Here is a 25,590-nt window from a genome sequence, read left to right as displayed (position 1 = left end):
ATGTCTAATTTGATGATGGAAATACAGGTTTACAAATCGACGCACCAAAAGCAGAGGAAGTGGGCGAAGATGGAAGAAACTTACGGGAGAGAGAGAGAGAATGAGAGAGAGAGAGAGCGAGCGGTGGTACTGTTCTGTATCCCAGCATCCATCGCGGCACCGCCCGCTTCGCTCCCTGACGCTCAGAGCGGAGGCCTTTCGCGTCCATACACATCCCCAACTTGAGCGCTGTGTGGAGATATTGTGGTAAGTTCGTCTGCGGGACCGGTAATGAAGCCACCGTTGTAGCTGCGCCGGCGGGAGTGTCGACGGAACCGAGGGGCGAGCGAAGCGGCGTTGAAGCGGGCTGCTCATCTGAACCGAGCTGCCCCGGAGCTCAGCGCTGCGCGGAGATGAGGCTGGGATGAGATGCGGGACAGTTTGAGGTTGCAGGAGACCGGTGCTTGACGTTTAGCAGCAGGAACTACAGAATGTCAGGAGTGACCCGGGCGTCTCCACTACGCAGATAGCTATTAATAAGTCACATAACACGATTACTGACGGCTGGGACAGTTGACTGACGTTTACTAACTTGTACAGACTCCTGCTAGCTTGGTGTAAACTAAATGCTAAGTTAGCAACTTAAAGGGCTTATAACCAATGCTTTGCTGAGGTTGGCTAGCTCCGTACGCTAACGCTGTAGTTAGCTGTGAGCCTATCTATCCTATTCGTACCATTGTTTTCTGTAATCGGCTTTCGGTGATGTTGAAGTCTGCGTTATGTTCTCTTCATACTCACTTGTTGATTATTGGTCGTAACAGCTGTTTACTGGACCCTAGACTGTAGATCTCTTCAAAAGTTGCCTACTTTGTAATTAAGGTCACACTACTAGTGGGAAATTAATTGATTTAAGTTTAATTGGTGCTTTTGCATCTCCTGTGTGTAAATCTAAGATGTGGTGAGTAGTACTGTACTGTGATTTGATCTATGGTGTTTCTATACTTAATCATAATCAGTTTTAATGGCCAAGTTTGCACAGGACAGCTAAGGAATTATATGTGAATGAATACAAAATTAAAACAATTTATTTTAACCTTCAGGCTTTGGTGCATGACAATGGAGCCGTCAGCCAGTACGACATCTTCTTCCAGCAACCACGCCCTAAACTCAGCAGGTGGGAATTGTCAGTGGGAGGTCAGCGACAAAACTAAGCTGTGCCGCTTCCTCTGTTATGGCTCAGAGGGAGATCTATACACGGCCAGAGAGGAGGGTCGTATCAGCGTGGAGAACGCTGGAGCCGTATTCTCCCTGCTACAGGAGGGAAGAGGTGCTGAGGTGGTGGAGGAGGTAAGACGGTTTGCCCAGGATGGGCAAGCTGTCAGACTCGGCCCCTCCTTGTTTACTTTGGCGCTGTGCTCTCAACACTCTGAGCTAAGGACCAGGCAGGCCGCCTTTAAAGTGTTCAAGGAAGTTTGTCGAGATCCTGCCCATCTGTTTTCATTCATCCAATACAAGAAAGAATTGAAGGAGGGCATGAAGTGCGGGATTTGGGGACGTGCCCTGAGAAAAGCCGTGTCGGACTGGTACAATGAGCAAGATGCTATGAGTCTGGCTATGGCTGTGACTAAATGTAAACAGAGAGTGGGGTGGTCACACCAGGATCTGCTTAGGCTCTCCCACACCAAACCAACAACTGAAGGTGAGTTTACACAGACACGCATCATTTCCTTTTGATCAAGTTCAAAAGACTTCCATTGGTCATATTATAGAATTTTGAATAACAATAATGAGTAACTATGTGCCAGTAGGTTTAAGTTTTCCATCATGACCCATTTAGAGAAACATCTCAATGCCACTGTAATGTGTATTCTTCTGCATTCCAGCTATTGCCTTGATCAGCAAATATGTAACAAAAGGATGGAAGGAGGTCCAGGCTACATATGCAGACAAAGAAAACTCAGATGAGGTTGTCAGAGTGCTTTCATACCTTGAGGTGGTAGAGAAAGTCAAGCACAATTGTGACGAAACTGAGGTCATCAGTTTAATAGAGGAGCACAAGCTGGAGCGGGAGCAGCTGCTAACAGACCATCTGAAGTCCAAGCATGTGAGTAGTGTGTTTTTAATGAATTGCTTTTACATGATTTAGATTAGTTGGGTTTTTAAGAGGCTTCTGAATTTCAAAGAATGTTTACCTTCTGGTGCTTATTTCTTTTGTAGGTATGGAGGGCTTTGTTGCAGGAAATGCCTCTCCAGCAATTGCTGAGGCTCTTGGGTCGGATGACATCAAACAAAATTCTTGAAACGGGAAGCGCAGAATTGCAAGCTCTATGTGACCGAATCCAGAGTGAGACGGCACTGAAGAAGGTAGGACCCATCTATATTTCTGATGGATTTACAAAAAAAAAGTCAGTGTTTAACAAATTTTATCTGCTTATAATTAGGCAAAGACTCACCCTTTCAGCATCCTGTTGGCTTTAGAGAACTACAAAAGAGGCCAAGGCTATCAGGGAAAAACTAAATGGGAACCTATCAGCAACATTGTCACAGCAATCGACTCAGCCTTTTACAAAAGCTTTATGGTATTGTTTTATAACATCATATCTTTTCACAGACTATCAAGTTAGTGATAAATAGTACAAATAATGCCACGTACTGTTGCAATTCTGTCCTCAGAATATAGAGTCTGTGGGTAAACGTTTCCTGGTGGCAGTGGACGTGAGCACATCACTGAGCAGCGTTGTTCCAGGGACGTCAATCAGCACTGCCATCGTTGCTGCAGCTATTACTATGGTACGGTGGTGCCTACACAGAGTGGGGGTGTGGGGATAATTGTTGTTTCAGTAGGAACAGCTGTGTTGCTAAGCACAGCTCATCCCACCCTATCTTTGGAGGAACCCTCAGTCAAGGAATTGTTTTGTTGACACATACTGGAGATTCCTGCATTCTTTCCACAGCACTGGACTGACCTGTAGGAGTTAATAACCGTTCTATAGTGTCTGACTGTTTCTTATTTGTCAGAGTACTTATTACATTATTTGGTTGCATATATAAGATATATATTTTGTAATTGGACCTCATCAGTTTTTATTTTCCCTTTTGTACGTGTGTCAGGTTTTTGCAAGGACCGAGGCAGACACACGTGTACTAGCCTACTCTGAAGGAGCTTTAATTCCATGTTCTGTTTCTGCTGATATGACTCTTGCACAAACAACGATTGAACTGGTTAAGGTAAGAAATTAATTACAGAAATAACGTTTTAAAAGCACTCGCTACATAGCACGTTCAAATATTTTGATAAATGGCATGAAGTCCTAGTGGAGGCAAGCTTTAATTTAGTATTAGATCAGACTTTACTAATCCCACGATAGGGAACTTTCTTTGTTTGCAGCAACGATATAGCAATGAACAAAAGCAAGAATGAGCAAAAAAGGTATTAAAATGTGCAAAAAACCCAGAAAGGCACTCGAGTAAATCTGAAAAATACAGAAAGAGCATCTTTACATGATTGCTGGATGATGTTGAATGCACTGGATAAGTCAAAAAACAGTAGATGATGGCGTCATCCACCCAAATGCCTCAGCAAACTGCAGCGGGTCCGGTGCTGAGCTCACCTGGGTGCGGAGGTGACTGAGGACAATCCCCTCCATGGCATATAGAAGGTCCAGAGTTTTATTGTCTCTTGTGTGGCAGTTTACATACTGAGTGAAGTTGGACAGGGTGGCAGAGAGGGGGGAGCAGGCATGGTTAAAGTCCCCAGAGATGAGAATAAGGGCGTTTGGGTGCAATGTCTGCAAGTGGGACACGGCACTCACATGTGACAGCGGTGTCGGCCGACGGAGGGATGTAAGCGGTCTCTGCTAACAAATGAGAGAACTCCCGTGGAAGGTTGTCCAGCCGAACTCTGACTGCCACCAGTTCAATGTACCTGCTACAGAATTGTTCTTTCACAGCAATGTGGTCCGGGTTACAACATCTGTTATTCACAAACACTGCTAGTCCCCCACTTTGCAAACAAAGTGCAAAAGTAATGAAGTTTGTGCCCTTTGTCACAAAAATCCATATGGATTTATAGAGAAACCAAAAAACACTGTACATTGTAGTTTTTTTTTGCTGATTTTCCACAACATATTTTTTCCGACCCTTCTTTCAGATTCCAGGGGGGAGCACAGACTGCACCCTTCCCATAATGTGGGCCACAGAGAATGACAATACTGTAGATGTGTTCATCATCTTGACCAACAATCCTTTGTGGACATTTACTGCCAGCCCAGTGGAGTCTCTGAAGAAGCACAGACAGGTACATCATAACATATATGGATTTTAGATATTATATGGATCATGTTTTTTATGGGCTTACACAAACACAAAAAATATTTTGCTATTTAATAGCACAAAGACATCCAAGTAGGTCAGTGAGATTTATGTTTGTTCTAACTGTCAGTTTACTCAAGAAAAGTGACTTTTAAGTACATATAAATCCATTGACTACCAAATGTTTTGTATGTAAATGTTCTCAACAGAAATCGGGAGTCGCCTCCAAGCTAGTGATGTGTGGACTGACATCCATTGGACATGCCATTGCAGACGTAGAAGACAGGGGTGTACTAAGCATCTGTGGATTTGACCTTGGTGCTTTGAATGTCATTCGTAGCTTTGCCCAGGACCTGATCTGAACACACACTGAGACTACGCATGGGGTTAGACAAAAAGAAGGAACAGAGTGGCCTGATGTGGCCCTCACACAGTAGCATGTACAGTACAGTAGGCTGCCCTAAACAGCACTAATCCAAAAGGATTTTGACACTGACAATTCCAGTTTCTCTTTTTTTTTTTTTTTTTAATATGTTGCTGACAAGTCAACTGACAGTGTCCAGCGGGCTGGACAACACTTTGGATATGTAATGTGTCTTTTTGTTTGGTTGTGTTGGAAATTTGAAAACAAAGTGTGTAGAGATATTTCTTGACGTGCACATCAAGCTGTTAAAGGTTATGCTGCAAACTGTATAAGGGGCTGTTTGGTGATATGAGGGTTGCTGCTGAGAGACTTACTGACTTTCATTATAGGAAAATGTGGGATGTTATGAGGCTTAGTGCAACTGTAGGTTTATTGTAGGGGGATGCACTGTAATTATGGTATGCATGTACAGTACAATTTACCACAATTGTTACTAGAGACTTTAAATCTAAAAGCCGGTCCCTAAATTAAATGAATTTATGAAATTTAAAATTTTCTAACTCTAAAACTGCTGTTTTGATAAATCAATTAGTGAAACATTTTATCAGTTGTATCTAGAATTAGATTTACACAACTCTTAGTTGCCTGAGTTGACTCTTAAATTAGATACAGTTTTAGTTGTTTTGACATTTCTTGTCCCCTCATTCAAATTTATTTTAAACTGACTGTTCTGCTCTTTTTGAAGTTATTCTATAGAAAAATACCGTTGGTGCTTTTAAATGGAATTATTCCTTTTTTGTAGACTTGTTTCATGTTACAGTTTTTTTCTTTGAAAAACAATAATGCCAATGTTTGGGACTGTATGTTTAATATTAAGTCAGTTTAATGAAAATTGGTGAAACTGACTGTTTTCCATATTTTCATTCTGAATTCTATGCACCACATTTGGAAGATTACTGTTTTAATTGTGTCCAGGAAGGACAAATCATAGCTATAAAATAACAAAAATCTACTGGTGAAGTAATTGTCCTGTAAGCTAGTTTTGATGTATGAGACAATGCAACAACTAATACATAATAGCCTCCTTCCTGGATATAAATATACTGAATGTACCTTTTGTGAAACATGTAACGTTAGAAACCTAAAGTATGATGCTTTATATTTGTTATGTTATTTAAAACACATCAAACACTGCAAACCCTACAACACTGTAAGTGACCAATTCAGTTTGGTAAATGCAACAAAATGATGCAGTGGTTTTTCATGTTTTTATTTAAAGGAGTTAATGATAATATTTAGTATGTTTTTCACTTTTCCCTCTTGGTGTAATTCACATTTAATGGAAAATGTTCATGACCATGTCACTGTGAAGGGTTTTGTCCACACATAACTGACACTGTCTTTTTCAGCGTTAACACATTGGCCACTGTCTTTTTGGCCCAAGGTCAAATAAGTCTGAAGTGACACATTTATAATTGAAGGAAAAGTCATTTAAAGTTTGGTGAGACACGCGTTTCACCAGAGTCCACTCCACCATGCTGTCTGTTGTACCCATTCTGCGTAACATATACTTGACAATAATGGCAATGTAAACTCCTAATAAACACTTTGCTGCTCTTCTGATGTTTTCTTCCTTGTCATCCCTAAAAATCGATTAGTTACATTAACAACGTTCATTTTTACTAGGACATCGGACTCTTTCAGTACTGTGACATTCAGCACTAATAGGCTAATCAAATTCAATTGGAGTTGATGCTCCACTTATTTGTCAGCTAAAACGTCTACAGTCAGGTTTATTTTATTTACTTTAATTACTTCGGTCTTAAACGCTGGTTCTTTTTGATCAGGCATCGTGCGGGGCCACATGATGTTGATAACTGGGGGCCTTTCAAACGCACTACATCAAGAGAAGTGAAGATGGCGGATGTGTTGAGTGTTCTTCGGCAGTATAACATTCAGAAAAAGGAAATCGTCGCTAAAGGAGATGAAGTTATATTTGGAGAGTTCTCCTGGCCGAAAAACGTCAAGACCAACTACATAATCTGGGGGTATGTTACAGTGTCTCCAAATGGTCTTTGGAGGCCCGCAACTGACGCTCGTAGCTGCCTTGTGCTACTAGTGACAGGGGAAGGCTCGCTAGCTGCTAACATGCTAACCTAACTCCCGTCCTCGTTGTGTAGCAAACTTTGAGCACTTTTGCTTGCGTTGTTATAAACGTACATTTTGTAAAATAGATCTCAATGTTTCATATCATGCTTTGCCTTTATGCGCAGCTGTTTAGGTTTTATTTAATTAAAGTATACAATTGGCCGGTGCACAGCTAAAGTTGTACTAATGGTCTGATGCTAAGTACTTAGTGACGTATAACGTGAAGTTGTGTTCCAATAAGGTCGACGATTTACAGTAGTAAAGTTTGGGTTTTAAGTATTTACAAAAAATACTTTTATTGATTATTATTCCTTTTTAGTATGAAAACAACCATGCAACATGTAACAGAGGATATTATTCCAGGATTAGTAGCTCAAAAAGCCTGCAGATCAATTTTGGTGTGACATCACTAGTGTTTTCTAACTTGAATCTGCAAAATGTAGTAAAATTATAAACGTTTTATCTTCTACAGTTTTTATGAATGAACAGTTTTTCTACTTGTCTCTTTTTTCCTGTGTTTGCAACTTCAGTACTGGCAAAGAGGGACAACCCAAGGAGTACTATACTTTGGACTCTATCTTGTTCTTGCTCAACAATGTGCATCTTCCACATCCATCGTATGTCAGAAGAGCTGCAGTAAGTTTGAAAGTTTGATCAAAGCGCCTCGTCCACCTTGCACCAGTAGCCACAAATTATAACTGCTGTAAATGCATTATTTGTTGATGCAGTTGTATGTTGTTTATAGACAGAGAACATTCCTGTTGTCAGGCGACCTGATCGAAAGGGCTTGTTGTCATATCTCAATGGCGACAGTTGTAAGTAGCACTTGGAAGATCCATGTTGTGTTGTTGAATAGACCTTTGAAAATCAGATGTTGATTTGTAGTTTGTCTTACTGGTTTATGAATTTGTCTTTCCTAAGCAACATCAACAAGTATTGACAGAAGTGCCCCCATAGAAATAGGCTTGCAACGGCCAACACAAGGTAAGGGAACACTGTGGATTTTTTTATCTCATAGATTACAATGTAATAAATTGTAACATTTTTATGGAGCTTTGCTGTTATTTCATTTTTAAATTACACAAATTATTTTTTTCTTTTGTTCTGGATTTTTAGTCAAACGAGCAGCTGATGAAGTATCTTCTGAAGCCAAAAAACCAAGGATTGAGGTAAACTGACAACTGCCTAAACACTGTATGAAATATGTAGCTCTGCATCAGTAACACCAGAAGACTAAAAAGGGAATCTAAAACAGATGAAACTGTGTTCATGTTCAGCTGGATATCCTGTATATATCCTAGTGGTGGGATAAGGTAGTTACAGGCTCTTCAGTATGTAACCAATAGTTACAACTGCTATGTTATGCAGTTATAGCATAGCAGCTTAATTGTAAATTAAGGAAAAGACAGATCACACCTTTTAATCAATCATTTTGTTTGCACATTTAATTAGCATTCCTTCCTTTTTAATTGTATGAATTTCACACTGACTTTAAGTAATTGATTTGAGACAATACATTGTGATGAATTCTGTATTTTGCTGATCTTACTCTAATTCTTGGTGATATCCAAAGGATGAAGAACGAGTGCGTCTGGACAAGGAGCGTCTGGCTGCCCGTTTGGAGGGACACAAAGAGGGCATCGTGCAGACAGATCAGATTAGGTATGTTATCATCATCGGTGTAAATAATTATCCCACTGAGGTCAACATATTTTGTTTCAGATGTGAAAGAGCAACTCAAAACAATAAACAGAACTTACTCTGAAGACATCGAGTTCTTCAAAACAACTTGTTCATTTCTAAAACTCCTCTCCTTCTCCAGATCCCTGTCCGAAGCCATGTCCGTTGAAAAAATTGCAGCTATCAAAGCCAAGATTATGGCCAAGAAACGTTCCACCATTAAAACTGATCTGGATGATGACATAACCCTGAAACAGAGAAGCTTTGTGGATGCAGAGGTTGATGTCACTAGGGATATTGTGAGCAGAGAGAGGGTCTGGAGGACCAGGACAACCATTCTTCAGAGCACCGGGAAGGTCAGCGTTATATTAGGAGCTAATGATAACCTGTTAAGAAAAATATTTTTCTATGCACATTTATATAATTTTTTTTCATGCAAAATTAGTTAGAGTTTCTAATTTTGGGTCTTGGGTCTGAGGCTGTTTGCAGACCTGGCTGATGTAGAGTTCATAGCTGGGTTTGTTTAATTGGGTTAATAATCATATTTACATTCTGAATGAAATGTGACAGTAGAGGGCAGCATTGGGTCTAGTTCATATTGATTGTATCTATTTACTTTAAAGAGATTGTTTAAGGCTTCGAATGATAAAGTATTTATTTTGTGTAGTCAAGCCTTATTTTAATCTTGTGTTTTTCTTTTTACAGAATTTCTCCAAGAATATTTTTGCCATTCTTCAGTCTGTGAAAGCCAGAGAAGAAGGGCGAGCCCCTGAGCAGAGACCAGCACAGAACACTACACAAGTGGTGAGAAAACAATCCTACATATGTTTAAAGAAACTTGAATCTCATTAAGCTAAAGCCCATATATTTTTTTAGAGCTCATGAAGATATTCTAATAACTACAATTTGTCTTTTAAGGACCCGACTCTAAGAAATAAGCAGCCTGTTCCTGCAGCCTACAACAGATACGATCAGGAACGATTCAAAGGAAAAGAGGGTGAGTTATAATGTAGAATGATTTGTAGTATTGTTAAATTTTCATACACATTCCCTCTATAAGCTGGAGTGCAACGGCTGTCCCCCCTGCTCCTTTACATTTCTGAATATCATTTTTGTCTTTTTTTTTAGTCAGCATTGTTGCTCTGATTGTTTTTGCCCTTCACTGCCGGTATATTGGTTGCATTACATGGCATCAAATCATTCACATTTGCTTATTACTGTTGTTGAAAAGGCAGCAGACATGTAATAGAGGGAAAGTCACTTGGAAAGGAAATCTCTAAATTGCAGAACCTTAAAAGGTTTTTCATTGTAACTTAAACACCAATAATTCTGTGGTTCATTTGTGTAGTAAACATACACACTGACATGTTCAGTAAAACCCTTCTGCATTGTTTCTGTATTGTTTCCTTAGAAACTGAGGGGTTCAAGATCGATACAATGGGCACCTACCACGGCATGACCCTGAAGTCAGTGACGGTAAGGACACTTTCCTCTTTCTTTAATAATGAATAAAATTGTAGTCAAAAAACAGTTTTTATCCCAGAATCACTCTGTTTGACTACATATGCAACAAATTTACAGAGCAACCGTTTTTAAACTAGTTGAACCACTTTTTAGATGGATAACGGCCTTCAGCTCAATAAAGACAAATGTGTACAGACATGAAAATTGCCTCACTAGTACAGAAAACCACAAGTTTGCAGTACATTTTGCAACTTGTTTTGCTGCTGTTGATGACACATGACTTTTACAAACAGTTTATTCCTCCATTAGAAAGGCTGTTTTTACAAAAGTGGTCTCACTTGGACATAGAAGACTCTTCATCTTTGTACAAAATTGGCAATTTTCATAGAACACAGGTTTATATAGCGATTGTATAGGTTAATGTGTCCATTCATATAAAGTTAGGAAACACTTGTACTGGTTGAGGAGACTGTTCGTTCTCAGGTATCTAACTTGTCATTCTTGCGTGCCCTCTGCCTGCTCGTTCTTTAGCCAGGCAGGCATTGTGTTTGTTGCTTTGTAGGTGATGCCAGTATTTCAGTAGTTCATTGGGATGAAATCCGTGTGACGTTATCAGATGGCTGTACTTGCAGCTAGAGTACGACACTCGCCAGTGGTTGAATAGAAACTCGTTGGGTGGGGGTGTGGGCTCGATCCGGAGCTTGGCTAGACAAATTCCCACATACACATCCTCCAAATGCAGGTGGCGCACACGTGACGATACTTGGTAGAGTTTCCTCGCCAAGTCTCCGGAGAAGACGTAACCAGTCCCAGAGCAGAAAGTGGGGTACTTGTCACTTGGATAGAGCTCGGGGGACATGTACCACTTGCTGTTTTTATTCCTGTTGGGTGCAAAGCCCCTCATGTTGTTGCCTGTGAAGTAATTCTTCCTGGGCCTAGTTTCTGGCCTGAGCAGCTTATAAATCAGATACTCAGTGTTGACAAACATGTCGCTGTCTGTCTTCATGACATAGCTGGTCTGTGGACAGTGCACCGCCACCCAGTTAATACCCATGAGTGTCTTCATTGTCAAGTTTTTGTAGGAATCTAGGAAGTCCTGTTGAATGATATCATGATATCTCCGACTCTCGGCTTCTAGCATCCTCTGTTGTAAAAGTCCCAGCTCCCCTTCACTTTTTCCTAACAGAAAGAGCCTTGTGAGTCCCAGTCTTGGGGCAACACTCTCGTTGCCCCATGTTTGGCGTATAGCATTCCTTGCCTCTACCTGTCGAGCCTCAGTGGCAATCAGCAACACCAGAAATGGTGTAGGTCGGCCCTCTGCACATTTGTCTGGCTCATTTATGATATAGGTAAAAGGGCCTTGACTTATAATGGCATTAATGTCACCTCCTTGACTTCGGCTTGTGTTGGCCATCATAGTGCTGTCAAAACTTGAGTTGCCTTGAGAAGAGGAAACGTCTCCTATCTCATGGAAACTGCTGTTGACATTAGTTTTGAAAGTTGGCTGAGGAACAATGACAAACCTCCATGATGTATGTTGGGCGCTTGTGTTCAGTTTGGCTTTGGTGGTTAGCCCACCCCCTCCATACACTAGAGGATGCCCCCTCCACCATGGCATACCTTTAAGTTTAGGCAGCCAAACCTGGTGGACCAAAAACACAAGTACACCCAGGAGTGACAGAAGAACAATAAGGAGAAGGTTGGCCATGTGGGCACAGCAGTGCCGCCGTCTCCACTGCATGGTTCTGACGGCACCGAATCACCCAGATGTCTGTCACACAGCCCTGTTGTCAGCAGGTTCCAGCCATGGGTCCAAGTACAGTGTGTGTGGATCGATGGCTAGGAAGTTTTGATCTGGGACTGACTTCTCATTTCCACGTATGTAGTAGAAGGATGGGTGTTCAGGAATTACCTAGAAGACAGAAGTGAGCAATAAAACAGATTAAGTGTGTCACCAGGACATTAAAGCAGCTTTAATGACACGATGCAGCTTTAAAGTGCATTGATTTTTGTAGGTTTAATAAAGAATTATAACATTGTTATACTGGTTTTGCAGATGTAACCTATGCCAAATCTGTCTGTTGTGTCTTCATGGTGCCTCTAAGAGCTGAACCTCTGTTGTTGGCAGCAATGTTTGCAGGGAAAGCAAATGTTTTTTTTTTTTTATCAAGTTTACTTTTATTTTGATTTCAGAAGAGTAAAACTGAGTAAGCGGAAGCTTATTCTTTTAGACCTGGCCTGGCCGAGATGTACTCTGCTTTCGATAGCTGGAGTTATTTTCTCTTGAAGAGATAATATGGCTCTGGAACGAACAGTCTGTGTTGTGTGGCTCTAGCACCCTGAAGTGGAGTGTGTTCCTTTTATGCACTACCCTCTTAAAGGACCCCAATGAGACAAAGAGAGGTTTGTGAAAACTCTGAGACACTGAAAAGACCTATCTTGCTTGCATCAATAAAAGGAGAAACCAGTTTTTCGTCAACAGGCACACACCCTTCACTTCCTGTATAACCGGCGATTGCAGGTTGCTGCGTGATACAATTTTGCTTAAACATGTTGAATTTTTAACCTTAACCTTCATTATGATCTTACCTATTTGAATCCCAGTGCTCTTCTCTGTGGCGTTCGTTGCTGCTGCATGTATCCTCTCACTGAACGCACACCTGCTCCCTGCTTCTCTTCAACAACTGAGGTCCTCGTTGTTTTCTGATGTAAAAAATCAGGCAGAAAGACCGCTTTTGCCTCCATCAACCTCCGACCACAATCCACATGCAAGTGTCTGTGTTTACGTGCGGCGGCAGAACATGTGTTGGTGCTATGTTGCAGGCTCCATCTGCCGTGGTGCATTGTCCCCAGAGGCTTAATGCTAACGGTGCTGCACTGCTGCTGTTTTTGACTAAAAAAAAGGAGAGGACAGTCTGTAGCTAACACTTAGCTCCAGCTCTGGGTCCTTTTGCCGTCCTCGCTTGTCACGTCGTGTACATCAGAGTCCACGTCCAGCTCAGCCAGCAGCCCCCCTGTGCTATCGTCGGGTTATCCAAGAGACGAATAGAGAAGCAGAAACTGCGGGGGAGGAGGATGAACGGGAGGCAGAGCTGCGGGTTGTGCGTTCGCTCAGAAAGGCAGCTCCAGGCTTGGTGGCAGCACGCTAACCACCGCGTCACGACGTCTCTGCTGCTGTTGCTGTCTGCTCTGTTTGAGAGGAGGGGTAGAGGGAGGGGGGTTGGGCTCTTGACCTATTTGTATTCATGCCCATTCTCCAGAAAAGTGAAAACAGAAATATTTAGTCCATTGTGCTGTGAAGTAAGCAGAAAGGTGCAGGAAGCCTTCATGGGAGCAGCTACACAAGTTTTTTTTTTTTCCAATCTGACTGAAAAACGGCAAACGTTGGTGTTACGTGCTTCCGTGCGATGATGAACAAAGCAGACAGATTTTGATTCAGTCCAACTGTGTGCTACCATTGCTTGAACACTGAGGATTAAAGCTGTGCTTTTACAGCATTCATTCCGCCGCGTCAGTCTACACTGTTTTTTTTTTTTTTTTGTTTTTGTTTATTTTGACATTGAAACATTGCTATGTAAATTTGACCACAATGTGTGAACAGGGAGGACACTGTATTTGTGCATGAGCCCGTGGGGTTCACAGTTACCTTGGGTAAACTCTGATCCCCTTATGTAAATAACATAAATTACATATGAATGTACATAGCATTGTGAGATAAGGTGTAGCTCTGGAAGTAGTTAATGGTGTGTAACCTTCTCAGAAGAACGAAACCTACACCGTTTCAGTTGGTAAAGGTAAATTCAGGACGTGGGAAACGCCGTCTGTTTTTCTCATTCAGATCGTACATACATCCAACCGGTACAGTTCACACATTTTAACCTATTCATCCCACTACTATTCAAGGAGCCAGATGGGCACGGTCTTTGGTTTCTGCTGAATCTAGTTTGTTTGATGGCTGCCGTCCAGTTCCTGCTGGGCTGCTCTTCTCACCTTGCCGTCCCTCGCATGCTGTGTTGTGTAGCCGTATTGTGGAGCTCAGGGTGTCTTTGTGCTTTTATGTGGAGAGCAAATGGAAATGCCTGTGCAGTCATTTAATCTGTAATTAACAGAGGTGCTGCCAGTCATCTCCTCCCTGGCAGCTGCTGGGAATAAAGAATCGACTAAATGTGTTTTAAGTCCTTAGGACACACAAACAATTGTGTATTTAAAGGGAGTTTTTAAGCAAGAGGTGACACACACACACATCTGTCTAGATGGGAGAACATTGTCTGTCCACAGAAAAATTAAGAAATGATCATATAATCCTTTTAAAATCATTCAAATAATCTTTGGGATAAAATTGTTTTCCCCGATTTAAAGTGAGTATAGAGTTCGTATTTTTCCCATAGAAAGAATGAATGTGGTGGAGGTTGGCGTGCTAGTTAACCAGTTAAGGTGATACTAATGGCTCTGGACACTGGAGCTCCTGAATCTGTACTCATGATGCAGTTTGACATGCAGCGCTGTGTTTCTGTAGCCCCTAGAAATGTCACTTGCTGTTTGTTACACTTTGAAAACGTGTTTTTGTTTTTCTTTTTCCAGGAAGGAGCCTCTGCTCGAAAGGCTCAGACCCCAGCCATGCAGCCTGTCCCTCGCCCAGGTGGGATGTAACACGATGCTCCTCATAGCTCCAGCTCTGTTAAATAAGATTAAGCCTAATGTTTACTCTGTGAATTGAGATTGATAAGCTGTCTGTGACACATTTGTGCTACAACTGTGATCAGATTAATAAGGCAATCTGTTCCCATTGTTGGGTTTACGGTTCAGACATGGTGATTTGTTTCATTTCTCAGCTTTAACTTACTGTCTGTTCAAGACAAAACACTTCATTATTCCAACACGTTTGCTGTAAATTGTGACATTTTTCTTGCCTCTTTTCCCTTTTTAGTTTCACAAGCCAGACCTCCACCCAATCAGAAGAAAGGTAAATAAAATGATGTGTTAGTGTACAATCTGCATATAAATCTGTATTAAAACTTTTTCTCAGTTTTTAAGTTTCGGTTCTAGAGACATTTTATTCTGATTGTTTTTGACAGGGTCTCGAACGCCGATTATCATCATCCCTGCTGCTACAACCTCACTCATCACAATGCTTAATGCTAAAGATCTTCTGCAGGACCTAAAGTAAGCATCAGTTACAATTACACACATTTGATCTTTTTTTGGGGGTGGGTTCTGTTTATTATTGCATTCTTTAATACGTATATTTATTATCATCTTTAATAATATTATAGTAATGACACTAGTTACATGAGCGTATCTCCTAATCACGTTGAATGATGCATCGGGTTGTAAGTTATTATGAACATTGGACATCTTTACACATTACAGTGCAGCAGAAAGGTTTGTAATGATGATATGTTAATGATGGGCATGACAGATCTGTTAACATCAGCTCATGCTTGGGACTTGTTTGCAACTAATATAATAATTAGGGGAAAGAAGAGAAGTAATTTGGCACTATATAATTTTTTTTAAACCACACTAGGTTTATCACGTCTGATGAAAAGAAGAAGCAGGGCATCCCACGAGACAATGAGGTTCTGCTTCAGAGGCGCAAAGACCAGATCCAGCCCGGTGGCACCACACTGAGCGTCACTGTGCCGTATCGCGTCATTGATCAGCCGCTCAAACTGGCTCCACAGGACTGGTGAGACTACCGTTATTTCACCCACGCTGAAGCCAGATGTGGACAATCAGCAAAAGCTCTGAGCTCATTCAGAGAGGGCGAGAGAGACGAGCCGTGTTCAAGCTCATGTTTGCCTTGGTCATAGAGTGAAACAACCACCTGTCAACTGCCCGTCAGATGGCTCAGCTGCTAACTGAATCATTAGTTGTTGACAGTCGTCACTCAGGTCAGCAGCCTGCGTTAGAGGCTCTGTTGTTTCTGAGGGTCTTTCATGATTTGTGTTGGTACAAAAAGCTGGTTTCTGTTCAGTCCAGCCATTTCTTTTGTTTAATGAGAAGGTGGGGTTATATTCTTGTCATTTATTTTTGTCACTGTGTGTGTGTTGTGGCAAGAACCTTGGTCTCAGCAGGATTTTCTGATCTGCCGCAACCAAACAGGAGCGTCGATAAATCGTTGGTGGCATTATTCATGCATCCGTATCAACAGACTTTGTGCTGTTTCTTCCTGCAGGGATCGAGTGGTGGCTGTGTTCGTGCAGGGTCCTGCCTGGCAGTTCAAGGGCTGGCCGTGGCTGCTGCCTGATGGCTCCCCTGTCGACATCTTTGCTAAAAGTGAGCCGCACAGGCCGCTTGTCCTTTTTATTTGCGAACACCTGTCTGTATTTTCACGGTTCCACATTTTCTCCCTGTAGTTCGAGCGTTTCATTTGAAGTATGATGAAGCAAAGACAGACCCCAATGTGCAGAAGTGGGATGTTACCGTCCTGGAGCTGAGTCGCCACCGGCGCCATCTGGACCGACCTGTCTTTCTGCGCTTCTGGGAAACCCTCGACAGGTATTTTTTATTTATTCTCCTGCATCTGAATGAGCTGTGTACGCATCTGTTTGTTTACTATGTGTGTGTGTGTGTGTGGATCATTTAGTACATAATGTTCTAATGTTGCACAAGCTAACTCTACTTCCTTCTCTTTTCTTTCAGATACATGGTGAAACACAAATCTCACCTCAGGTTCTGATCACAAGGTTCATTCTCCGAAACTCCCACAATTCATTCTTTGACCTTCCAGCCGTACTTAGTCCCCCCTCCTTTTAGAGGGAGCCAACCTCAACCAAGCTGTCAGCCCACCTTCGAATTCAGTCCCCAATAAAACAGCAAAACAAAAAAAGGGAGAAGGAAATCCAGCGACTTCCTCCAACAATTCTCCTCAACCCCCGATGCGGTGTGCTGGATTGGTTGCTGTGGACGCTGCACTGGAGATGAGGGGGACTTTTGTGTTCATTGTAATTGTTTTCTAATGTTTTCATGTAGGTAAACAAAAACACCAAAACAACTTTTATATAAAAAGGCAACACATTGTGGAGGCGATGTAAGTGGCATATGATGCAACATGACCGGCAGAGCAGAGCCGTGTAGATGGACAGACATTGTGCAAATAGTTCTTGGTACAGATGACACAACCAATGATTGAGCAAAGAAACTTACTTTACACTTTTTTTTCAAGTGTTTATGGTCTGTGTGTGTATATATGTTAAAACAGATCCAGGTAAGTGACTTGTCAATACTACAAAATAAAATGATCTCGTTGGAGCAGACAGTTGCTAGTTTGACAGATCAGCTCATCAATAACCTTAAGTATTTTTCTTTCCTTTGTTGTTGTGCCAGAGAGCAGAAATGATGAAAGTTTTGCTTTGAGTCACTGCATAAAAATAGACAATAAAAGCTAAAAGAGATTTTTTTTTATTACTTTTCATTTCATCTGTACAACATAAACATTACTCATCATGCTTTCACTGATTGATGTATCGTAACCGGCAGCATTGTTACTGGAGCTGTCATACGCTGCTCATGGATATAAAGTCGCCTGTGTCTGGAGGGAAGTAAAGCTGTGTTGTAAACGAACCAAAAGGTGGATGTGAGGGGTTTTAAATTTACCACTTTTGCAGTTCGTACTGCTGTTTCACAGGAAGTGGCATCTCGCTGTAAAGTGAATTTCGCTGCAGAAGTCTGAGAATATTGTTGCTGCGACCAGTCATGACTTTAAGGTTCAGCCCATATAAATGAAGCTTGGGGCACTTTCCTGATCAGCAGCTGTAGCTTATGATCAGGCGTTTGCCTTCTCACATGTTTGGATCTTGAACTTGAGTTGCTTGTCTCTTGATTGTTTAGGCTGCAAACCGCACAGATGGACGCGACGGCACCAGTGTTACTTTTAGTCAATGCAAGAAACTTTACACAGTTTTTGTTAAAAGCCCAATTTATCCAATGCCTGTTAACCCTTGGCTTATCAGAATGGCCTGTATTGGATGGAATCGCTAACGAGCTTGAATCCTCAGGCAGCCTTTGAAAGGCAGTGTTCCTTTGCGATGTGGTGGAGCGTCTTCTAATGGCTGCTGTAAATCATCCCACAGCGAAAGTCTTTTCAAACTGGCTCCGTGACAATAATGGGTTCATGTTAGTGGCCTCCACAGTTACTTTGAACAAATCCAACCAGTGAGAAAATCAAATATAATGAAATGATGTGATGCCGTCAACATGGGGCAGAAATACTTCAGTGCGTCAGTGTTGTCCTTCAGCTGTTTTTACTGCCATCAAGTGGCGAAACTGTTTTGCTGCTGAAGATTTATCCATCAGGTTTGTCTTTTCAAGTAGCCTGAATGTTGTCATCGAGCCAGTTGTGTAAAATGTTGAATAATCTTCAAAAATCTGCCAGGAGACACATACATCAGTGTGTTTGTAGAAAACGGACAACACTAAACTGCTGGGATCATGTTTGAATATCACAGTGTTCCAGTACAGCACTTTCTTATACTCTACACACAATATGTAGCTCAAGGACAAACTTAAATGTCAGCATTTGGGTCGGTATATTAAGTCTGTTTGCTATTTATTCCCAGAATTCCGTCACTGTTTCCACAGGCTGACCCTGGTTTCACTGGCCTCTGATCACAGCTGTGCGGGAAATCGGACTAAAATCTGGACTCTAGACACATTACTGTCAATACGAAAAAAACAAGTGTAGCGTTACCAGTTTTAAAGGGAGGAGCAGCTGTCGTGTTGATTTGCTGATCAGATGCTAACGTAGGGCTATTACGCCACATGAAGATGCAGTTATTCCACAGTTCTTTTCTGAGGCGACCTCCTGACAGCGTCTTTGCTTTAACTGTATCCCACTGTTTCAGCTCTGATCTGCTGTCACATGTTGCGGCAGCGGGAAAACAGCCGTTAGCTGGTTATTCTGAGTAAATGTGAGGACTATCAGATGTTTGCTGTGGGTCATCAGTGAATTGGCTGCAGACAGTGTTTACTTCTCTCTTGAGTAATGTGCTCTCAATTATTAACTGGGGGAACGAAGAGTCTCCATCAGATTAGTTCTGTGGAGCTCTTCCTCCGGTCAAAATGCGTGACAGGCGTCCTGGATCGGTTCTGCTGCTTTGGTTTCCTGCCGTGCTGCTCGGTGAGAAACTTCAATTCTTCTTGGTTGACTTCTAAACATATAGCTGCTGTCATTACATCCCTCTCTTGTGTCTGACAGTCTCGGCACAGACGGCAGAGCGGCCTTGTCAGCCTGTTGTGAAGGGTGTTTTTGTTATTCCACCAGAAGACAAATATGATCATAACCAAACGGTCAGTTATTCCTGTGATAATGGACTAAAACCAGCAGTGAAGGGTTGGTGGGCGCAGATCACGTGTCTGAACGGCCAGTGGTCTCCTGAACCACAATGTATTGGTGAGTACTTCATGAAGCTCATCTCATACTGGGAACGTTTACAGTGGAGTGATGGTGAGGATTTTTACATATGCTGATAAAGAATAAAATTCTGCATTGTTATTATGAGGTGTATATCTAACATGGAAGAGCTGCAACTGGAGAGTTGAGAGTCAGATATGACTTTATATTTAGTATCAGTGTTCTACAAGTTGTAAATGTTGACTGTGGTTTTGTTCTTCTTGCATTAGATGAAAACAGCTGTGTTCAACCAGACAACGTCCCCAATACAATATACAGTTCTAGCCCAACTGGATGGTACGAGAATGGAAAGAAGATACAAGTAAGATGTGACAAAGGCTATGGAACCAAAAGCAATCTATTAACAGGCACTTGTATAAACGGAACCTGGAGCTCAATGCCCGTCTGTGAGAGTGAGTGTCAGTGGTTTGAGCTGTGACAATGAACAACAACCAATTAACTGTAACTGTCTGATTGTTAATGTGTCTTTTCCAGAACGTACAGACTCATGCAGTGAACCTCCTCAACTCCCTCACGCTGTAATAATCAACCAGACACAGCAGGAGGTGTTTGCTGCAGATTCAGAAGTGATGTATCAGTGTGAGGACGGCTACACCACAGAGCAGGGAGAATCCAGGAAATCTGTTTTTTGCATATCTGGAAACTGGACTAAAGGTCCAACCTGCAGTAAGTGACCAGACACACGTTAAATCAGTTGTGTTGATTTGCTTTAACATCAGTGTCAAACAGTAAATGAACATTTGAACAGTCTGACACTGCACCAACGATCAGATCAGGTAAACTCGCATTCATTGATTCCTTTATGACATGAAACAAACTTACTTAATTGATTTGATAATAACTTGTATATTTCTTTATTTACAAACTGCTGAGATCAAAGGTTTAATTGTACAATTTTTACTGTATGTGTATGTAAGTCAGAATCATATGGATGATTTAATTACTGTTGTTGATTTGCTGTAACATCAGTGTCAAACAGTAAATGAACTATGTGTTTATTGTCTTACAGTAAAACCTGACTCTAGTCCTATGACGATGCCAGGTCAGTCACAGTTATTGATTCCTATACAGTATATGACTCAGTTTATTATACCATAATATTGTGTGTATTTCATCATTTCCTGAAATCAAATTCATTAAATAGATTAGGAGGATTTTGTAAGGTTTTTGGATTTTTTAAGGTGCATTTTGTCCAAGTCTATGCTGAAAGATGTTTATACATTTACAGTCTAATCTACCATGTGCAGCAGAGCTCCAGGAGTTAGACGCATTAGATTCACATAAATGGTCTAATTACTGTTTTTGAAAAATAGTCTGCTGAAATAGTGGGAATCTGTGACAAAGTTAAGGAACATCTTTGATATTTTTCAGTCTCCCATTGTGGAAATTTACCACACATTCCTCACAGTGCAGTTTTACCAGGCCGCATTACTTTGACATACAGCTGTGCTGGTAATTATAAACTAATTGGTCCAAAAACTGTGGTGTGTTACAATGATGGCACATGGTCAGAAACACCAACATGTGAAGGTAGGAACAGCTCTGTGCACATTCAATCCCTATCAGATGATACTTGAATGTTGATTCATAAGTGTTTACTTCTGTTCATCTTTAGCTGAGGGACACTGTGTTCTGGATCCTGCTCAGTATAATAGGGGAACATTTAATCGTGACTATCAAGCTCAAAATGTGCCAGAAGGAGAGACGAGATACCTTTACTGTTACCGGGACAGCCACATCAGGGGTGTAAGATGCAGTAATGGAATATTAACTGTAGCACGTTACTGTAAGTAAACATCACCTTTAGATTAATATGTCCAGTCCAACTTCATTATTATATTTTTTTTATACTGAATCTTTTCTCTTTATTAGGTAATTCTGTCACATTTTATTAGTTAACTTGTGTTAATAACAAATCACAAATGTAAAACATAAATACGTCAAAGATGTAAATCTTCACTGATGTTTTTCTGTTTTTTTTATAGGTTGCTTGTCTCAGGACAGGGATAATGTAAGTGTTCCCTTTCTTTTCAAATCATTACATCACCTGTTAACGTTATACTGTAGTTAACTGTCTGTGTTGGAACCAGGAAAACTGCTGGTGAAACCCAACAGAGGAGCAGCTGCTGCCTGGTTGTTAAACAGGCACCAACATGGAAACATGTGAAACGTCTTCAGCAGCAAAACGCCTCAATCCAAACATGACGACAGTAAACCTCTACTGTGCTCAGAACATGTTCAATTATTAAAACACATTATAAATAAAGTTTTCATGGTTTATTGCTGTGAACATATTGTATTTGCTGTATCAACTGTGTGAAAAGTCACTTCAAAGTCTTCCATCACAGTCTGAGACGTGTGAACACAGTTACTTTCATCTCATGCAAGAAGTACAAAATCACAGTCAACATTTACACTTTGAATAATTTCTTCACACACTCAGTGTTCTACATTGATACAAAGTTTTACATCACAGTCTGACACAAGTTGTAGAGTTGTGTGAAATCTTCATGGAGCCAATAAGTGACTGGAGAGGATGTGACTTATTAGTGGATTTACTTCTTGTTGGAGAGAAGAGCATTAAAGCCAACATGAGGCTGCTCACATGTATTTCTCATCCTCCTCTTTCACTAACACGCTTAAATACTGGACTCCATCACAGATTCACCAAACTGTGAGACCCGTTACAAACGGAGGCTGTACAGCTGCACGTCACATCAGACGCTTTCTTACAGAACAGGTCATGGATGAAGGCCGGCGTCGTCACTGAAGCTCTAGTGTGTGTCCTTGTCCCACCTGCGTCTGAACCCACAGTTCTGAAAGGTCCGTTACAGCCCAGCATTGGCTGATCCACACGACCAGGATCAGGTTTGTCCTGATCACAACCGAAACTAAGCAATTGTTATTATTCTATTATTATTATTTATTAAAGGCCAAATACAGAAACAGCAGGTTACAGGTAAATGTGAACACGAGTCACTGAATAGAGAGGAAAGAAGGCAAAGACACAGATCATAACCATTAAAGACGGAGATTTGTCAGGAAGGTTTCAAACGTCGCTGATGTGATCGTTTCATTTTCCTCCTCGTCTGAGGCGTCGTGCTCCTTGTCCTCTTCTGTGTGTTTCTCTGCTTTGGCAGACGACTGAGTGTTTGCTCTTCAAACGTTGCAGAGGAGGCTCATCCACAATGATTAACTGGACCTGATCTGATCCAGGGTTTTAGCTCCGTTTGGTTCAGGGACACATTTATTTCTGGAAAACATGTGCATCAGGTATCTTGGACTGGTTCTGATTTGGCTTCCTGCGGGGCTGCGAGGTAGGAACACTGAATGTACCACATGCACTAACTACTGTTGGTTAAAGTGGAGTAACCCTGTTTATTGTTGAGTCAGCACAGAGTGAGGCTTGGTCCTGCGCTGCTCCTGTACTGGTCCACGGTCTGTTTACACCAAAGCAGGACATTTATCCTCATGGAGCAAAGCTGACCTACACCTGTAACAATGGACATAAACCAGCAGATCAGGGCTGGTGGGCAACAAGCGCATGTAACAATGGGCTGTGGTCTCCTCCACCACAGTGTATCGGTAAGTGGTTCCTAAATACATATGTTAAATTACTGAAATGCATCAAACTGTGTTTTTAACTTTTGTCCTGTTGACTGTGGTTTTGTTCTTCTTGCGTCAGATGAAAGTAGTTGTGTTCAACCAGACGTCGTCCCCAACACAAGATACAGTCCAAGCCCAACTGGATGGTACGAGAATGGAAGGAAAATACAAATAAGATGTGACAAAGGATATGAAACCGAAAACAATATATTAACAGGCACTTGTATAAATGGAGACTGGAGCTCAATGCCCGTCTGTGAGAGTGAGTCTGTCAGTGGTTTGAGATGTGACAATGAACAGCAACCAACTAACTGTAACTGTCTGATTGTTAATGTCTCTTTTCCAGAACGTACAGACTCATGCAGTGAACCTCCTCATCTCCCTCACGCTGTAATAATCAACCAGACACATCAGGAGGTGTTTGCTGCAGATTCAGAAGTGATGTATCAGTGTGAGGACGGCTACACCACAGAGCAGGGAGAATCCAGGAAGTCTGTCACTTGCATATCTGGAAACTGGACTGAAGGTCCAACCTGCAGTAAGTGACCAGACACAAGTTAAATCAGTTGTGTTGATTTGCTTTAACATCAGTGTCAAACAGTAAATGAACATTTATTGTTTTACAGAACAGTCTGACACTGCACCAGCGATCAGACCAGGTAAACTCGCATTCATTGATTCCTTTATGACATGAAACAAACTTACTTCATTGATTTGATAATAACTTGTATATATTTTTTTAAGGTTCATTTCAGATTGTAAAAGGTAGAATCATGTTGATGATCTAATTACTGTTGTTGATTTGCTGTAACATCAGTGTCAAACAGTAAATGAACTATGTGTTTATTGTCTTACAGTAAAACCTGACTCTAGTCCTATGATGATACCAGGTCAGTCACAGTTATTGATTCCTATACAGTATATGACTCAGTTTATTATACCATAATATTGTGTATATTTCATCATTTGCTGAAATCAAATTCACTAAATAGTTTAAGGTGCATTTTGTCTATGTCTTTAATGAAGCGTTAGATTCACATAAATGGTCTAATTACTGTTTTCGAATAATAGTCTGCTGAGATATTGAGAATCTGTGACAAAGTTTAAGAACATCTTTTATTTTTCAGTCTCCAATTGTGGAAATTTACCACACATTCCTCACAGTGCAGTTTTACCAGGCCGCATTACTTTGACATACAGCTGTGCTGGTAATTATAAACTATTTGGTCCAAAGACTGTGGTGTGTTACAATGATGGCACATGGTCAGAAACACCAACATGTGAAGGTAGGAACAGCTCTGTGCACATTCAATCCCTATCAGATGATACTTGAATGTTGATTCATAAGTGTTTACTTCTGTTCTTTAGCTGAGGGACACTGTGTTCTGGATCCTGCTCAGTATCCTAAGGGAACATTTAATCGTGACTATCAAGCTCAAAATGTGCCAGAAGGAGAGACGAGATACCTTCACTGTTTTCGGGACAGCCACGTCAGGGGTGTAAGATGCAGTAATGGAATATTAACTGTAGCACGTTACTGTAAGTAAACATCACCTTTAGATTAATATGTCCAGTCCAACTTCATTATTATATTTATTATACTTAATCTTTTCTCTTTATTTATTAGTTAATTCTGTCACATTTTATTAGTTAACTTGAGTTCATAATAAATCACAAATGTAAAACATAAATACGTCAAAGATGTAAATCTTCACTGATGTTTTTCTGTTTTTTTTATAGGTTGCTTGTCTCAGGACAGGGATAATGTAAGTGTTCCCTTTCTTTTCAAATCATTACATCACCTGTTAACGTTATACTGTAGTTAACTGTCTGTGTTGGAACCAGGAAAACTGCTGGTGAAACCGAACAGAGGAGCAGCTGCTGCCTGGTTGTTAAACAGGCACCAACATGGAAACATGTGAAACGTCTTCAGCAGCAAAACGCCTCAATCCAAACATGACGACAGTAAACCTCTACTGTGCTCAGAACATGTTCAATGATTAAAACACATTATAAATAAAGTTTTCATGGTTTATTGCTGTGAACATAAACTTGTATTTGCTGTATCAACTGTGTGAAAAGTCACTTCAAAGTTTTCCATCACAGTCTGACACAAGTTGTAGAGTGTTGTGTGAAATCTTCATGGAGCCAATAAGTTACTGGAGACTGTGTCTTATTAGTAGATTTATTTCTTGTTGGAGAGAAGAGCATTAAAGACTCATGTGTATTTCTCATCCTCCTCTTTCACTAACACGCTTAAATACTGGACTCCATCACAGATTCACCAAACTGTTGTGAGACCCGTTACAAACGGAGGCTGTACAGCTGCACGTCACATCAGACGCTTTCTCACAGAACAGGTCATGGATGAAGGCCGGCGTCGTCACTGAAGCTCTAGTGTGTGTCCTTGTCCCACCTGCGTCTGAACCCACAGTTCTGAAAGGTCCGTTACAGCCCAGCATTGGCTGATCCACACGACCAGGATCAGGTTTGTCCTGATCACAACCGAAACTAAGCAATTGTTATTATTTTATTATTAATATTATTATTTATTAAAGGCCAAACACAGAAACAGCAGGTTACAGGTAAATGTGAACACGAGTCACTGAATAGAGAGGAAAGA

The 25,590-nt window shown here is 41.1% G+C and overlaps 5 protein-coding genes and 1 long non-coding RNA gene across 7 annotated transcripts; 4 read left to right on the top strand and 2 right to left on the bottom strand.

Moving 5' to 3' along the window:
- Positions 1-85: 85 nt before the first annotated feature.
- On the top strand, positions 86-6,277 carry ro60 (Ro60, Y RNA binding protein). Of its 2 annotated transcripts, none has more exons than XM_029132649.2 (9): positions 86-246; positions 1,080-1,678; positions 1,863-2,083; positions 2,197-2,343; positions 2,421-2,558; positions 2,653-2,769; positions 3,091-3,207; positions 4,130-4,276; positions 4,500-6,277. In XM_029132649.2, the coding sequence occupies exons 1-9, from the start codon at positions 101-103 to the stop codon at positions 4,650-4,652; spliced, it is 1,785 nt and encodes a 594-aa protein (XP_028988482.2). In that variant the 5' UTR covers positions 86-100; the 3' UTR covers positions 4,653-6,277. The 2 variants fall into 2 exon arrangements, with proteins under 2 accessions (XP_028988482.2, XP_055359856.1); XM_055503881.1 differs by lacking the exon at positions 86-246 and adding an exon at positions 256-425.
- A 264-nt stretch (positions 6,278-6,541) lies between these two features.
- cdc73 (cell division cycle 73, Paf1/RNA polymerase II complex component, homolog (S. cerevisiae)) lies at positions 6,542-17,343 on the top strand. Its single transcript, XM_029133091.3, has 17 exons — positions 6,542-6,702; positions 7,333-7,438; positions 7,548-7,617; positions 7,724-7,786; positions 7,919-7,971; positions 8,376-8,464; positions 8,625-8,838; positions 9,188-9,286; positions 9,401-9,479; positions 9,894-9,958; positions 14,528-14,585; positions 14,874-14,909; positions 15,022-15,109; positions 15,474-15,635; positions 16,125-16,225; positions 16,306-16,447; positions 16,592-17,343. Exons 1-17 carry the CDS (start codon positions 6,572-6,574, stop codon positions 16,626-16,628), a joined length of 1,593 nt encoding a protein of 530 aa, XP_028988924.1. The 5' UTR covers positions 6,542-6,571; the 3' UTR covers positions 16,629-17,343.
- LOC114845198 (beta-1,3-galactosyltransferase 2-like) lies at positions 9,964-13,075 on the bottom strand. Its single transcript, XM_029133092.3, has 2 exons — positions 12,536-13,075; positions 9,964-11,858 (listed from the first exon to the last, which is right to left on the bottom strand). Exon 2 carries the CDS (start codon positions 11,685-11,687, stop codon positions 10,434-10,436), a length of 1,254 nt encoding a protein of 417 aa, XP_028988925.1. The 5' UTR covers positions 11,688-11,858; positions 12,536-13,075; the 3' UTR covers positions 9,964-10,433.
- Positions 17,128-18,836, bottom strand: LOC129603265 (uncharacterized). Its single transcript, XR_008693013.1, has 2 exons — positions 18,639-18,836; positions 17,128-18,316 (listed from the first exon to the last, which is right to left on the bottom strand). It is a non-coding gene; the product is annotated as an uncharacterized LOC129603265 (long non-coding RNA).
- A 74-nt stretch (positions 18,837-18,910) lies between these two features.
- On the top strand, positions 18,911-21,658 carry LOC129602928 (complement factor H-like). Its single transcript, XM_055503625.1, has 9 exons — positions 18,911-19,067; positions 19,146-19,340; positions 19,571-19,753; positions 19,836-20,027; positions 20,371-20,403; positions 20,733-20,891; positions 20,977-21,147; positions 21,347-21,372; positions 21,452-21,658. Exons 1-9 carry the CDS (start codon positions 19,010-19,012, stop codon positions 21,464-21,466), a joined length of 1,032 nt encoding a protein of 343 aa, XP_055359600.1. The 5' UTR covers positions 18,911-19,009; the 3' UTR covers positions 21,467-21,658.
- A 1,223-nt stretch (positions 21,659-22,881) lies between these two features.
- On the top strand, positions 22,882-25,164 carry LOC114845199 (complement factor H-related protein 1-like). The gene is made up of 9 exons (XM_055503626.1): positions 22,882-22,946; positions 23,047-23,113; positions 23,314-23,505; positions 23,594-23,626; positions 23,825-23,857; positions 24,095-24,253; positions 24,336-24,506; positions 24,708-24,733; positions 24,813-25,164. Exons 1-9 carry the CDS (start codon positions 22,914-22,916, stop codon positions 24,825-24,827), a joined length of 729 nt encoding a protein of 242 aa, XP_055359601.1. The 5' UTR covers positions 22,882-22,913; the 3' UTR covers positions 24,828-25,164.
- Positions 25,165-25,590: the final 426 nt, after the last annotated feature.

Source organism: Betta splendens, chromosome 17 (assembly GCF_900634795.4).
Source record: "Betta splendens chromosome 17, fBetSpl5.4, whole genome shotgun sequence".
Classification (NCBI taxonomy): domain Eukaryota; kingdom Metazoa; phylum Chordata; class Actinopteri; order Anabantiformes; family Osphronemidae; genus Betta; species Betta splendens.
The sequence above is the reverse complement of the archived record's forward strand: the minus strand, read 5'-3'. Positions and strand labels throughout refer to the sequence as shown.